The 13,096-nt window shown below is 36.0% G+C and overlaps 1 protein-coding gene across 3 annotated transcripts in view; it reads right to left on the bottom strand.

Moving 5' to 3' along the window:
* The window catches only part of ANO10 (anoctamin 10), a 122,224-nt gene that overhangs the window by 90,978 nt on the left and 18,150 nt on the right, over nucleotides 1–13,096 (bottom strand). For all 3 annotated transcript variants that reach the window (XM_058025904.1, XM_058025893.1, XM_058025883.1), the window contains 2 exons: nucleotides 12,572–12,763; nucleotides 10,350–10,478 (listed from right to left, as the gene is read on the bottom strand). In XM_058025904.1, the coding sequence (XP_057881887.1) occupies nucleotides 10,350–10,478; nucleotides 12,572–12,763 (321 nt within the window). The remainder of the gene's footprint in view (nucleotides 1–10,349; nucleotides 10,479–12,571; nucleotides 12,764–13,096) is intronic.

Here is a 13,096-nt window from a genome sequence, read left to right as displayed (position 1 = left end):
AATTTTAGCACAAGAAAGGTAAATTTTCCTGCAATTTTCTAACAAGGAAACGCAAGCAACAATACTACATTACTAAGACTCTTTCTGTAAAGAGGTGTTTATATCTAATCAACAATACAGAGACTCCAACGTGTTTGACTGGCTTTCTCCTGCTATTTATAGTCAGTTTTACTGATTTCTTATTCTCCATCTCTTTTCCAGCTGCAGCTGCAAACCCCACATTTTCTACCCTACCTGCCCAGAGCCACTCATTTTCACTGTTAATCATCAGAGGATACAAATGACAAAGTGTATTTATTGTCCAACCCTGCGCACAGTTTATAAACCAAACAAACCAGCCAAAACATAGCATGTTAGACAAAGAAATTACAAAAAGCTTTTCCTGGACACAGGAAAACATTGCAGTCCCTAAAAAGAGAACACTTCTAGTAAGAACAATACAAAGCAACACTGCTGCAAACTGCATCAGAGATAAAAAGATATACAGTGGAGCCCTGTAGCTCTAACCTATTCACAGATTCCTAGGAAAAGCCATTATTCAGGCTTGTGCTGGCAGCTACGGGTAGCACATTTGCAGAGAATTATTTAAATAATTTAAGAGAATAAACTAATACATTATTTACAAAACAAAATAATTCAGCTTCACGAAATGCTAAGCTAGTCTTGAAATGGTCGCTAAGCAAGAAGGCTTTGAATGTTCATACTCTGTCTTGTCATTAAACAATTACTAATCCTAATCAAGTGGAAAGTAAACAATTAATATTAACAGGTATTAACTTGGTTTTTGTCTGGAAGTTCAAGTTCCAACTGCCAGCAAGGAAGTGTATTCAACATAGTCAGGCTTGAGCTGGAAATATTTACACATTAAAGGAAACTTCTCTGTGGGAAATATTAAATTAAGTGGGTTTTAAAGAGATCTGAATATCTGATTCTTAGAGAGTTCTCTAAAATGTCTTGTAATTGTCTGCAAAGATCTGTTCTCTATTCATCCTCCCTTTTGAAGTTTTGTCATTCTGGCATCCTTGCACAATCCCAGAAGAAACAGGAAAAAATATTCTTACTCTGTCTTCTCCTGCTGTTCTTCCAGGCTGACACTTCTGAAGCCCTTATTAGCATAGTTAAGAAATGTGCTCTCTTCCTACAGTATCTCTCCAATCCAACCTTCCTAATAGGAATACAGCAGTATCTACCAGATAATGGTAATTCATGAGGAATGGCACCATCTCAGGCACATCCATTTCTGATTCCTACTGAAGGAACACTGAAGTACCCTTCTGGAAATTCCAGATCTTTTAGCTAACTAGCACCTGACACCTTTGTGGCTCTACCACCACTGTCGCAGACATTTTTACATAGAAATCCTTTCTTTGGGATTTGTTCATCTTCTGGGAAGCTGAGGCCCCAGAAGAAGAATGTAAACAATTGTTATCAGCTGGTGTGGAATGTAACAGGTGCAGCGGTGATTGGGCTTCTGTGAGTGTTTGGATTTGCTAACCACTCACAGGAGAGTTTGTCCTTGCTTTCTGCTGGACACAGAACTTTGTTATTCATTCTTTTCTATGTTATTCTTAGCTTAGCAGCCTCTGCAACTTCTCTCTTTATTCCTATTAGTATAGTTATAATGTATTATATATCATATATCAATAAATCAGCCTTCTGATCATGAAACAAGATTCTCGTCCACTTCTCTCACCTGAAGACCTCATCAGGTCGCTGTAATACCACCACCCAGCTGACAGCAAGAAGAGAGTATTACCTTTTGCTATCATTGTTTCTACTAAAGACACCTACAAGGTTTTCTCACAGTGAGAAGGTTTCCTGTGCTCTTAACCTTCACTGTAATGTCACAACCACACTCACAGAATCCAACTTAAGAATTAAAAATGCTTCTCAGACAGAAAAGACAATTGAAAAAAAAAACCACAGAGAAAACTTATGAAAATCCAGGATAGAACCTATACATATGGTAATTACTTATGATGCCAAGAGTATATCAACATTAGCTGCTTAAGTAGCATTTCACTAGAGTATAATTCAAACTATTTTGAACAAGTAGGTACACCATTGTATAAAAGCATTGCACACTTTCCCAGGCAGCTCTGGCCAGACCATTTTCAGTTATTAGACAGGTTACACTGGAAATCACCAGATTCTGGGAATTAACTTTGAAAGAGCGTGACTACATAGTTGGCTGTACTAATTTACTCTTCCCTTGGCTTCTGCTGCAGAAAGGATCCTGGCCTGTAAAGACCCCTGATCTGCTCTAGCTCAGACATCCTTTGCATACAGTCTTCTTTAAAGATAAAAACACATTCTGAATGAATTCTGTCAGCAAGGAATGAACATTACTGTCAAAATGCTCCAGTTGGGGCAGACACAGTAGTAAAACACATTAACACATTCCAGCTATCAGGGTTGAAAAACCTGATGCAGTACCTTGATTTCTTGCTGTCCTACACAGTACTGTATGTGCCCATTTATTCAACACATTTCAGTGCTTGTACACAGTTTGAAGAGCACAATTCATTGTGATTATTTTTCAATTTCAAACATAGCAAATTGAGAACCTGAAAATGGAAGGGTTTGAGTACAGAACAGAAAATAAGGAGAAACAAAAGAAAATTAGTCACAAATAGGAAAATACTGTTTTAAGCTCTGAGACTTTCAAAAATCTGTTGGACTATTCAAGCATAGATGTTAACATGCATTTTCATTTCTATACCAGCAGAAAGCTACGGAAAAAAACTTATTTAGATCTTCAAATTTTTTAGTGTTTGTTTTCTTTCTGACACACTTTTGGCATTAAGTTTTATTATTTAGAGTGACCAAAAAATTGACACTAAATGAGAATTAATATCTCAAAAGAACCAGTAGATGGCAATAAAAAGATCTGTGATAAATTCTGATTTTGCAAATAAATACAATCTGTAGTAATGTACAACCAGAAAAACTGGAATTTTTTTTAACTCATTGATATGGTTGCAGGAGGCTTCTTGAAGCCGCTAACATTTATAAAATTTTATACAGACAAATCCATGAATCTTTCCCCACATCTGAAGGTGAGGAAAAAAAAACAAACCCTGAGAACAATCTGTTCCTGTAACATTTGACTTCATTTTTACTCTTAAAATATTGCCAAAGAGTAAAGTAAACAACCAGCAGAATCAGTAAAGTCTTTAGACATAGTCTTTAAATAAGTCTTTATAGCTTTAGAAGTTTTCATTAAGTCTCACATTGAGGCTATTCAGCAACTACTGGAAATCTTTGCCAGGGTTTCAGCTTGAAGTTAAAATATCCAACTATTTCTATGTCTCACAATTTGAATTCTAGGAATAAACTGCAGTGGCTTACCTGTCTAGCAGAGAAAAAAAAAATCAAATTACTATTTTGCATAGTATTAAAAAAAATTACATATTTGATTTTTAAAGAAGGGCTTTCATATATATATACATATATATATATATATATATATATATAGTAAATGTTTGCAGCTGAGGTAGGGGTATTCCAGAACAGAACAATATGTTAATTGAAATCACTACTGCTTTGTATAAACCTTTTTTAATACTCAGCATCAGTAATACTACATTGTTCCATTTTCCCATGTTTTTCCATTTTCACCACATCCAAGCACAGATAAGTCTTGGCTAGGAAGTCTGTTTCACTGAAATAAAATACTTGATGAATTAAATTGCCAAGTATTTTCCCAAAAATGAACCATAAAGCTGTCAGTAAGGTTTTCACCTTAGCATGAACCATTTTTAAAAACAGATTTATTATTAATTATATTTAATTAATATTTTCTCATTATCAGTAATTCATCTAGTATTTTTTCATATACATTTAACTATTAGCAAGAAAATGAAACCACGCATCAAATATTCACCCCTATGTACTCTACCTTACAGTTCTATCTCAAAACTGACAAACCACTCAGGTTATAAATGTAGTATATATGTATACATGCCAGTTTGGAAAAAACACATTAACACAAAAATGAATTAGTACATGGAAAGAGAGATACCTCAAAACTGTTGCCATTCAGCAGTAAGAACATTAAAAAACTTGCCTAACATTCCCAGAAATTATTTTCTCTAACTAAAGAGAAAATACATTGAAGATAAAAGAAAGAATACCAATTGCAATTTGCAGAAAGATATAAGGGGATAAGCATGAATTAAGAGTACTTTTTTTTTTAATTTTTAAGTTGCACTGACAACTTGGAAAGCAGAGACTGAAAATTTGGAGGCGGCCTCTTGAAGAGTCATATACAGGGTTGAAAAACCTGATATATGAGCACAGGTTGAAGAAACTCAGTTTGTTACATTTAGATAAAAGAAGGCTTGGGTGGGTGGGTAAGATCTAATCACATTCTTCCAGGGCCTAACTGGTAGTTTTCAAGAAGACAGAGGTACCCTCTTCACAAAGTTGCACAGTGGAAGAACAAGAGGTCATGAGCTACCAAGTTGCACCAGAGAAACTTTTTTCTTCCCATAGGAAAAAAAACCCCTATTATTTGCCATAAGAACAATTAACCAGTGGACCAGGCTGCCCAAAGAAGTGGTTGACTTTCCCCCACTGGTAGTGCTCAAGTCTTAGCTTATCTTGATAAGAACATTGAGAATTTAATCAAGGGTCCTGCAGAAGGTTTGGGCAAATAATCTCCAGGGGTCCCTTCCATCTACACTGCTCTTTAATTCCCCATGTGAAACTCTGCAGCTCATTTATCCTATGTTAGTATCTGGCAATAACACAGAAATAATGTAGCAAAATCACCACTTTATGCACAGCTGTTATGCTTCAACCTTTGAGCTTCTGTAACTCCATCAGTATCAAAGGATTCATACATGCGTGTATGCTGATGCAGCCTATTTTTCTGATTTTTTCCCAGTTGCTTTTCTACTAAAGTTGATCCTTACATAAATGTGTATTTAGCATATGTTCTAAATCCCAAACTCATGAGTTCTAGATGAACAAAGCTGTCTGCTCCACACATGCAGCACACTACACCATGCAGGACCATGCCTCACTTCCACCTGGCCAGAACGGAGTCATGTACATTACTGCCAGGAAATAATTCAACCAGAACTGTCTTGTAAAAAACAAAATTACCCAGCTTCACTGGGAGAAAACAGATTACACTGAAATCTGTTGCAAAACATTTAAGAAATTTTAAAGGGGAAAAAAAGAGGAAATACTTTAATTTTGACATAACAATCGACCTAAATTTGCTTTTGCTCAGAAAGTGGACTCAAAAGACCTTCAACTGCACTCAGGATGCAATGTTTACTGATTTTGAAGTTTGTGGAGAATGCAAATTACAGTGATGCCTAGAACTAGATGATAAATACACCTTGTCATCCACTAGAATTCAAACTGACTCTGGTAGTTTTTCCCAGTTTCTCTGGCACACCATTTCAGAAACAACTGTCAAGCTTACTGTTGAGCTGATTGAGTGTTGAGACTACTACACCAAGATGGTTCAGCAGAAGCTCAAAGACCTTCTAATCTATACAAGGAGGCCTTTGATGAAAAAATACACTTAATAAAATGGAATTCTGAAGAAAACTTGTATGCCAATCTCAATCACTTTGACTTTTGATCAGCCTCATTGACACACTACGATTCCTGCTTTCCAGCCTCTTATAAATGAGCCATCAGCTCCTTCTCACTCAGAAAAAGAAAAGCTCAAGAAAGGATTACTTTATTTATTCTACTCCATACTTCTTACAGAACTGACTTTTCAATACAGGTTTTTCTATTATGCTGATAAAGATCTATGTCCTTATGAGGACACCATGAAATTAAATCAACACAGACCAACTGTGTAAGCCATGTTTACTACAAATACACCACCCATGTCCCTATTTCTAGGGACAAAGGTCCTCATTTCTACAGCACAGCTGATTACATTCTTCCCCAAATCGTTTTTTGATGGTACTGTCAGATTTTATATTACCATTATCAAGAAGGACCTTCATTACCACTTAGTATTTCCAAGCTAAGCTAATTACCAAATCCCTCATGTGATGTAGAACATCCAGGCTAAGTGCACTTCTGCAAAAAGGCTTTCCATTAGTTTACTACACTTCAGGGCTGGATACATGAGTTGCTTTTCAAGGCTAGGACACATTCATGAGGAGCTGTACTTCACAGCAACTGCTTCAAACACCACTACTGATGTACTGTTAGAAGGAAAAATGACTGTTTAAAAGTTGTACTTAAGAGTAGAACTGATTTCTTGGACTCAGTTCTTAGAGTAGTCCTGACACTGATTTAATTTGCATTCCTTAAATTTATCAGAGTCCACATTAAAAAGAAACAGTCATCAGGAACAAAACTCTTTGTCAACAATTTTTGCAAGAAAGATTTTTTAAAGCACTGCAGAATTACACTTGTTTTAACCTACTTCCCTAGCTATGCACCAAGTTTCTTCAGTTATTTCCTTTTTTTGTGGTTCAAATCAGTGTAGGCAGTCAGAAGTGATCTGGAACAGTTTCACACAACCACAGACACGTGCTTGGAATGTCCTACTTTGCACCTGAATTCACACCAGAATTATGCATCTGTGGTGAAGTCTGAATAACTAAACACACAATGTGATACAACTGTTTTAAAATTAGGTTAATAAGGATATATTGTTTCCTGCTTTAAAGGCATTCAGCTACTTCTTTTTGTTTGAAAACTACACTGGCTGCACTCAGTTAGCATCCATCCATAAGAAAAAGAGTGGAGTTTCATCATTCTGCTCCTGGTTCAAATCACGTTGCCATGGAAGCAGAGGTTGAATTGATGAAAATAGGTCAACTGTTCAAAAAAAATGACTGGTTTAATACTTTAAAAATTATTATTATATTTTATTATTTTAATGCTTGCCATTATTTTGAAATTGGCAATATTTTATCCTGTGGTGTTCTAATTAACATTTACTTTGCTCACACAACACAATACTCCCACCAAAAATGTAGACAGCATCAGAGTAAAGAGGTGTTAATGGGAAAAAATATTTTGCATAAATCAGTAGGGGCTGGGTACTGAATGCTTACAAGAATATCACACACACAATTCTTTGTTACTTCAGTAGTGTGGTGTTAAATGTTGCATATAAGCTGTTTCCATTCGAAGGGTATTACTATTATTAAAAAGTACTAGCATTAAAAAAAAAAAGGACTAAAAAATCAGGACAGCACTAATACCTGTCCTTGGCTTTGACAGCAACAGTGCTTTCCTGTTCAGTTTTGCATCAAACAGATATATAAGTACTCAACTGTAGTCTCAGTTACTGTAAACTTATTAAAATACTTAAAGACAGCTAAGATTTAAGTAGGCTACCCCATCAACAGAACATGTGAAAATACACATAGCCAATTCAAAGAAATTTCTCTCCTAACATTTTCAAACTGCCTGCCAAGATGCTGTCAAAATAGTGCAAACACACAGTAAAATGTTCATCTTCACCTGCAGTAAACATCATAAAATAAAATAACTCACCTGTATCGTGTTTTTCTGAATCTCTGTTAGGTGATCTAAAACACTTTCCTATCAACACTCTGACACATTTGAATTTTTTCCTGCCTTGACATTGACATACTTTAGATGCATCGGGTTTGTCCTAAAACTTTAATGTACTATATTCTGTTCCTGAATATTTTTTTACAACTGAAATGCAGAGTTTAATCATAAATAGAGAAAGGTGCATGAGAATACTGCCAATACATGAGATTTGGGCTCCTTTCATAGTTCAGAGATCTTTCTATAGATTAAGAGAGACATAAAGTAGAAAGGCTCAGTGGTGTAGAAGTCCTGCAAATTTAATCCAGCACAAACCCACCACAGCACTGCTGTGTGTGTCCCACACACTGCTGCTCCTGCCCTGCTCCCTAGTGGACAGGTCAGACAGCTTCTCCCACACCAATTCCCTGATCTGGTTCATCAGCACTAGGTAAAAAAAAATCCCAGTGCAACAGGTAAGATGGGAATAAATTCACAGGAAACAAAAGCAAAAACATCCTCATCTCTTGAAGCTACTATTAATCTATAATGCCCCACAGCATGGCCCCACATGGCCCCACAGCATCCAGTAATCCTCCTTTCTTTGAACCTTTTGTAATCAATGTTTTAACCTGAAATATGTACAACAGAACTTCTGATTAAGAAAAATAAATCTGTAACTAAGAACAGGTTGACCTGCCAACACAATTGAAATTATTTTCAACAGAAATAAAACTCGTGTTTGCTGTGCTCATTTACATATAGTTTTTTAAAATTAAATTTCTGTATAAAACGTGTTTCACTTTGGAGAACTCTTTTTGACTCTAGAAAGTTCAAAATTTGTGTTATGAAACTTTTTGCAATATTGTATAACTTGAGCTCTCTTTGAAAAACCCAGATCTCTTTTAAAAACTAAAACCAACAAAAAAACCCCAAACCGCACACCTGTGAAGACGTTAAATACTGTTTAAAATGTACAAAAAGAATGCCCTTAAGGAGATAGCAAAAGTCTTACATTTCACATGGAGTATTTGAAACTGTTTATAACCAACCAACAACATTCCAAAAAAAACCACAAGGCTCATTATGCTCCAAAAACATACTGTAAGACTCACATGTTGGTTTTGTATTCTCTCTGTTTTCTCAGACAATACATAGCTGGTAGTAACAGAAAAACAACCATCCAAAAAGAAAAAATCAGAGACTGGCATATTTTAAATCATCAGGCATAGTGGATACTTTTAATCAAAACTTTTTTAATAGATCTTTTCTGACCACTGCATTATGGCTTGTTGTTTGGTTGTTTTGGTTTTTTTTAATTAAGCAGAATAATTAGAGAAAACTTAACTTTTCTTTAACCAAATTAATACCTTTAATTTCTTCTGGCTCATCCAGCATTAGCCTCCAACAGTCTCTTCATACAATGACAATTATAGATTGGTGGTCTTCACTGAAGGTGCTTCTCTATATAACACACCATTTTTCCCCTCTCCTCCCCTCAGGACTAATTCACCTTTTCTGTCCAAACTTTCTTCCTTTTGTTTTCTGAATCTCCCTTTCCACAGTATTTATAGATAATTTGAGATACAACATTGAGGAGTTCAAGAGCTACTTAGTTATTGTGCTGCAATTCATGTTCCCTAAAGGGTTGCATATAACCAGAATTCAAATTTAGAGAAAAGTGCTGGTATTCTCCTTTGGTCTCCCAAGAAACAGAGGTCTGCCTAGAGATCAAATAGCCAGCTTCACATTTAAACAGATAAAAGTCTAGCACACAGCAAGCAACATCAAAAACCACCCCATCTCCGAGCTGTCAGAAATCCATACTGCTTACATTTATTCATCCAGTTTTCAAAATATCACCTCTCTAGATATGTTGTCCAGTAACGAGCTATATCATTACATTTGAGTTGCTAAATTAGTTTTATATTAAAACTACACCTCACTGAGATCAATGTAAATGTCCACACGTGCATAACAGAAGAGTGCATCAGGCTGTCTGTAAATTCCAGCAAACCAGCTGACATGATTCATATTTACAGCTAACTCTGCAAACCTTAAGGCTTGGAAAATAAAACTCAAAGCAAGCTCATAATTCATTGCATAACACTTAATACCTGTAAAATGAACAAATAAGAAATAAATACTCCTGATGCACCTCTGTAAGATGATGCACTTTTTGACTACACATACAAAATCCAGACCTTTTGCCATGACAAAAGTAATGCAGTTTCTAAAAGCTAAAATAGAGTAATGGAAAAAGTCAAGGTAATGCAATACAAGAAAGCCCTGAAGGAAAGATTTATAAGGGCAAAGTCCTGCAATATCAGTTCTGTAAAATACCCACAGTCATCCCTCCATGTCTGAAAGGGAATGACACTGATGTGCTTACTACACGGAATTAGGAAAAGATTAAACCCAAATGCTGTTACAACCACAAATATTTACAATCATGACACATAGTTGTTTCAGATAAGCCCTACAGGATACATCCATAAAGATTATGTAGGAAGTCTTCTTAAGAAATGCTCGGGTCACAACTGAAGCAGAAAAATAAACAGTTCACAAAAATGTGATTATTTTGCTTCTTGAAATAGCACTACTAAATACTTGAAGTACATGAAGCAACAAATGCTTGGTATCTTGGGAATGCCTGGGAAAGTATAGCAACAGCATTCACAGTAAATGAAAACACAGAGGAGAAAGAAATCAAAAAGAAAGACTTTGAAACACTTCTTTGATAGGGAAATCTTAATTTCCTTCTAATATAGAATGTAAGGTAAACTCTAATTCCTGATATCATTTCCACTGGTGTTTGGGTTATTTGCTACAACATGCATTTTTGAAGGCAGACTTACCTCTACCAATGCCACAGTCAGAACAAGGTCCATTTTTGAGTCTGGGAAAAGGGCATCCACTTCTGGAGACATTCCAATCAGTATACAATTAGTAACAACTGATATTACACTCATAGTTTCAAAGGCCAACTGAAATAAAACAAAAATATATTTACAGTTATGACCATTACCTCTAGCTTACTAGTCCCCAAATTGCTCTGCATGTTACCTCTCTCTTCATGAAAACCTCAGAAGACCCATAAGTTTAACTTATTTTCTGTTATCCTCTGAATTCTACGGCACAGGACTTGTTTTGCAAGCAGTCCAGACCTCATCAGCTTGACAAGACCACAGCAAGGCTGTAACCTGAACACATGAAACAGCAAGCACTCCCAACAACAGCTGGAATCCCAAACAAACTTATTTCAGAATAAAGGGAAAAGTGCAAAATTCCAAGAGGAACTAGTAATGCTAACACTGGCTTTGGAGGTTGTGTCTGAATGTTAAGAGGAAAAGGTTCAGAACGCCTTTTTAAAATCACAACCACTTGAGATTTGTTGACAGATTTACATTTAAACACATGCAACAGCACAAGTCTAAGAAGCTCTTACCTACAGAGCTCCCACAAAATGTCTGAAAATATTAATACAGCTTAACAATTGCATTTGCAGTATAATGGTTACTTATTCCAAGGTCCTGTATGGAATGAGAAAGACTGACACAGAATTGTAGTGACTGTCACAATGAATTAGCAGAAATAACTTTCTCCTTGACAAGAAGCTGGTGACTCAGTTCACCTGATAAAGTAATTCCAGTATTCCTTTAACAGAAATCTTTCAGCAAATGCTCTTATTCCCCATGTGAAATGGATGATCTGAAAAGTTAGTTATTTTTAATTCACAAAGCACATTCATTTCTGCCATTAGTTGAAAAAATGACACCATAAAACAAAATTACAGTACTGTAGTAATGTTATAATTTTTCAGCCTACTCCCTTGATTGAAACAAACTATTCTAGCAGAAAAAAAAAAAAAAAGCTATTAATACATCTGCAGCTATACTTGTATCTTATGACCACAGCCTGATTATTCTGGTAGTTACACAATGGTGGTTACACAATTGGTCAATGCAGCTATGGCATTAAGATGTTGGCAGCACAGATCTGGACTGAGAAAGTACATTCCATGTTAAAATGCAATCAGATTATAATTATTAAAAGACTTCACCTCTAAGTCCCCTTCATTAATATCAATGTATGTGTCTAATGAACATTGCTCAGAATCCTTGGTTTGCATGTTTTTACTGTATGTTTTACTTGAGGTTTCAGGATTTCCTTTCTCACCTCTCACTTGCTTCATTTGATAACATTTACAACCCCTCCAAACTGAATAATCCATTAGCTCACTGTGCCCTTTATCTCCATTACATAACATTTGAAAACCTGTTAAATAAAACTAGAATATGAATCATTTCCTAGAAAGGTCCCCCAACCTTATCACATTCCCTTATCAAGCACTGCTATTATGGAATGCTAAAGTTTCTGGGTGCAATTTTGTCACTCCAGAAAACTCTGCTCAGGATCAGTTCACTGATGCAGCACTCTCCACAGGCCCCAAAATAGCTGGTGGCAGCATGACTGCATGGACAAACAAGCGAGGACAGAAAATGCTTAACCCAGTACTATTACCATGAAATTGTTTAGACAGACTACAGTGCTCAGGCTGTGCAGAAAGTTCCAGCTCCTGCTCACAGATCCAGGTTATTTTCAAATTAGTCAGCTTGAGCACCAGTAACCAAGGGTGCATAGGCCACAAGCCTGGCATAGGAATCCAACTACTTATCTATTCTTCTATTCTTTTGAAATCCCTGCTGCGCTCCACACTTCTGAGATAGCATCAGAAGGTACCATTTCTAAAATACACTGCCTATAAAGAATACTGGGCAGTAGCTGGAAGCTTTGCTTTGTTGAAGTTGCAACAGAAGTACAATACATGCGCAAGAACTAAAGAAAAAAATCTGCTTTTTTTTTCCAAGGCAGCTAAAAGGCATGTGGTCAAAAACCACACCAAAAATATCACTAGGATATACAGCTGGACAGATGATATTCCAAGGCATTGAAGAGAACAAAGTACCTACTGAACTTTGAAGTGGCTCATGGGACAAACACAAAACTTTCATACTGGTGCTGAAACCTCTTTCAAACAAATGAATAGAAAAAAAAAAAAAAAAGACACAAAAATTACCTGCCAAACACCAATATTCGCTGTGGGTTCTGCAAATGGACGCTTGTAAACTCTGCACATCTTTAAGGCATCAGAATATATCTCTGTGATGTTGTTTAACACTGCAAAAACAGCTGCCAGTGGATAAACACATGAGAAAAGACTCACATAGCCAAACTGCAGGAACAACTCCAGGTAATCATCAAAAGTACCCTGAAAAACAGAGGAAATGTAAAAACAACTTTAACCTACAAAAACCTATGACAAAACAGAAATAGCACTGCAGTTGTAAACATGTTTCCTCATCCCAAATCAGCTGTTTGGGAATGACTGCTGATAATAGACAAGAATAATAATTTTTTTTTTAATCCAATTAATTTGGAATTATTCAATCACTAAAAACTTCTCACAAGGAGAGGCCCAGGTCTTTACTTTTGCCTAATGCCACACTTCCTATCCTTATCACATGAAGTAACTACATAAACCCATTCAACCTATGTGGGTTTCTGAGCATCTCAGTTAAACAGTAACAGAAGGAACAGTGAG

Source organism: Melospiza georgiana, chromosome 1 (genome assembly GCF_028018845.1).
Source record: "Melospiza georgiana isolate bMelGeo1 chromosome 1, bMelGeo1.pri, whole genome shotgun sequence".
In the NCBI taxonomy this organism is placed as follows: domain Eukaryota; kingdom Metazoa; phylum Chordata; class Aves; order Passeriformes; family Passerellidae; genus Melospiza; species Melospiza georgiana.
Note: the sequence above shows the minus strand (reverse complement) of the source record. Positions and strands in the feature narration are given on the sequence as shown.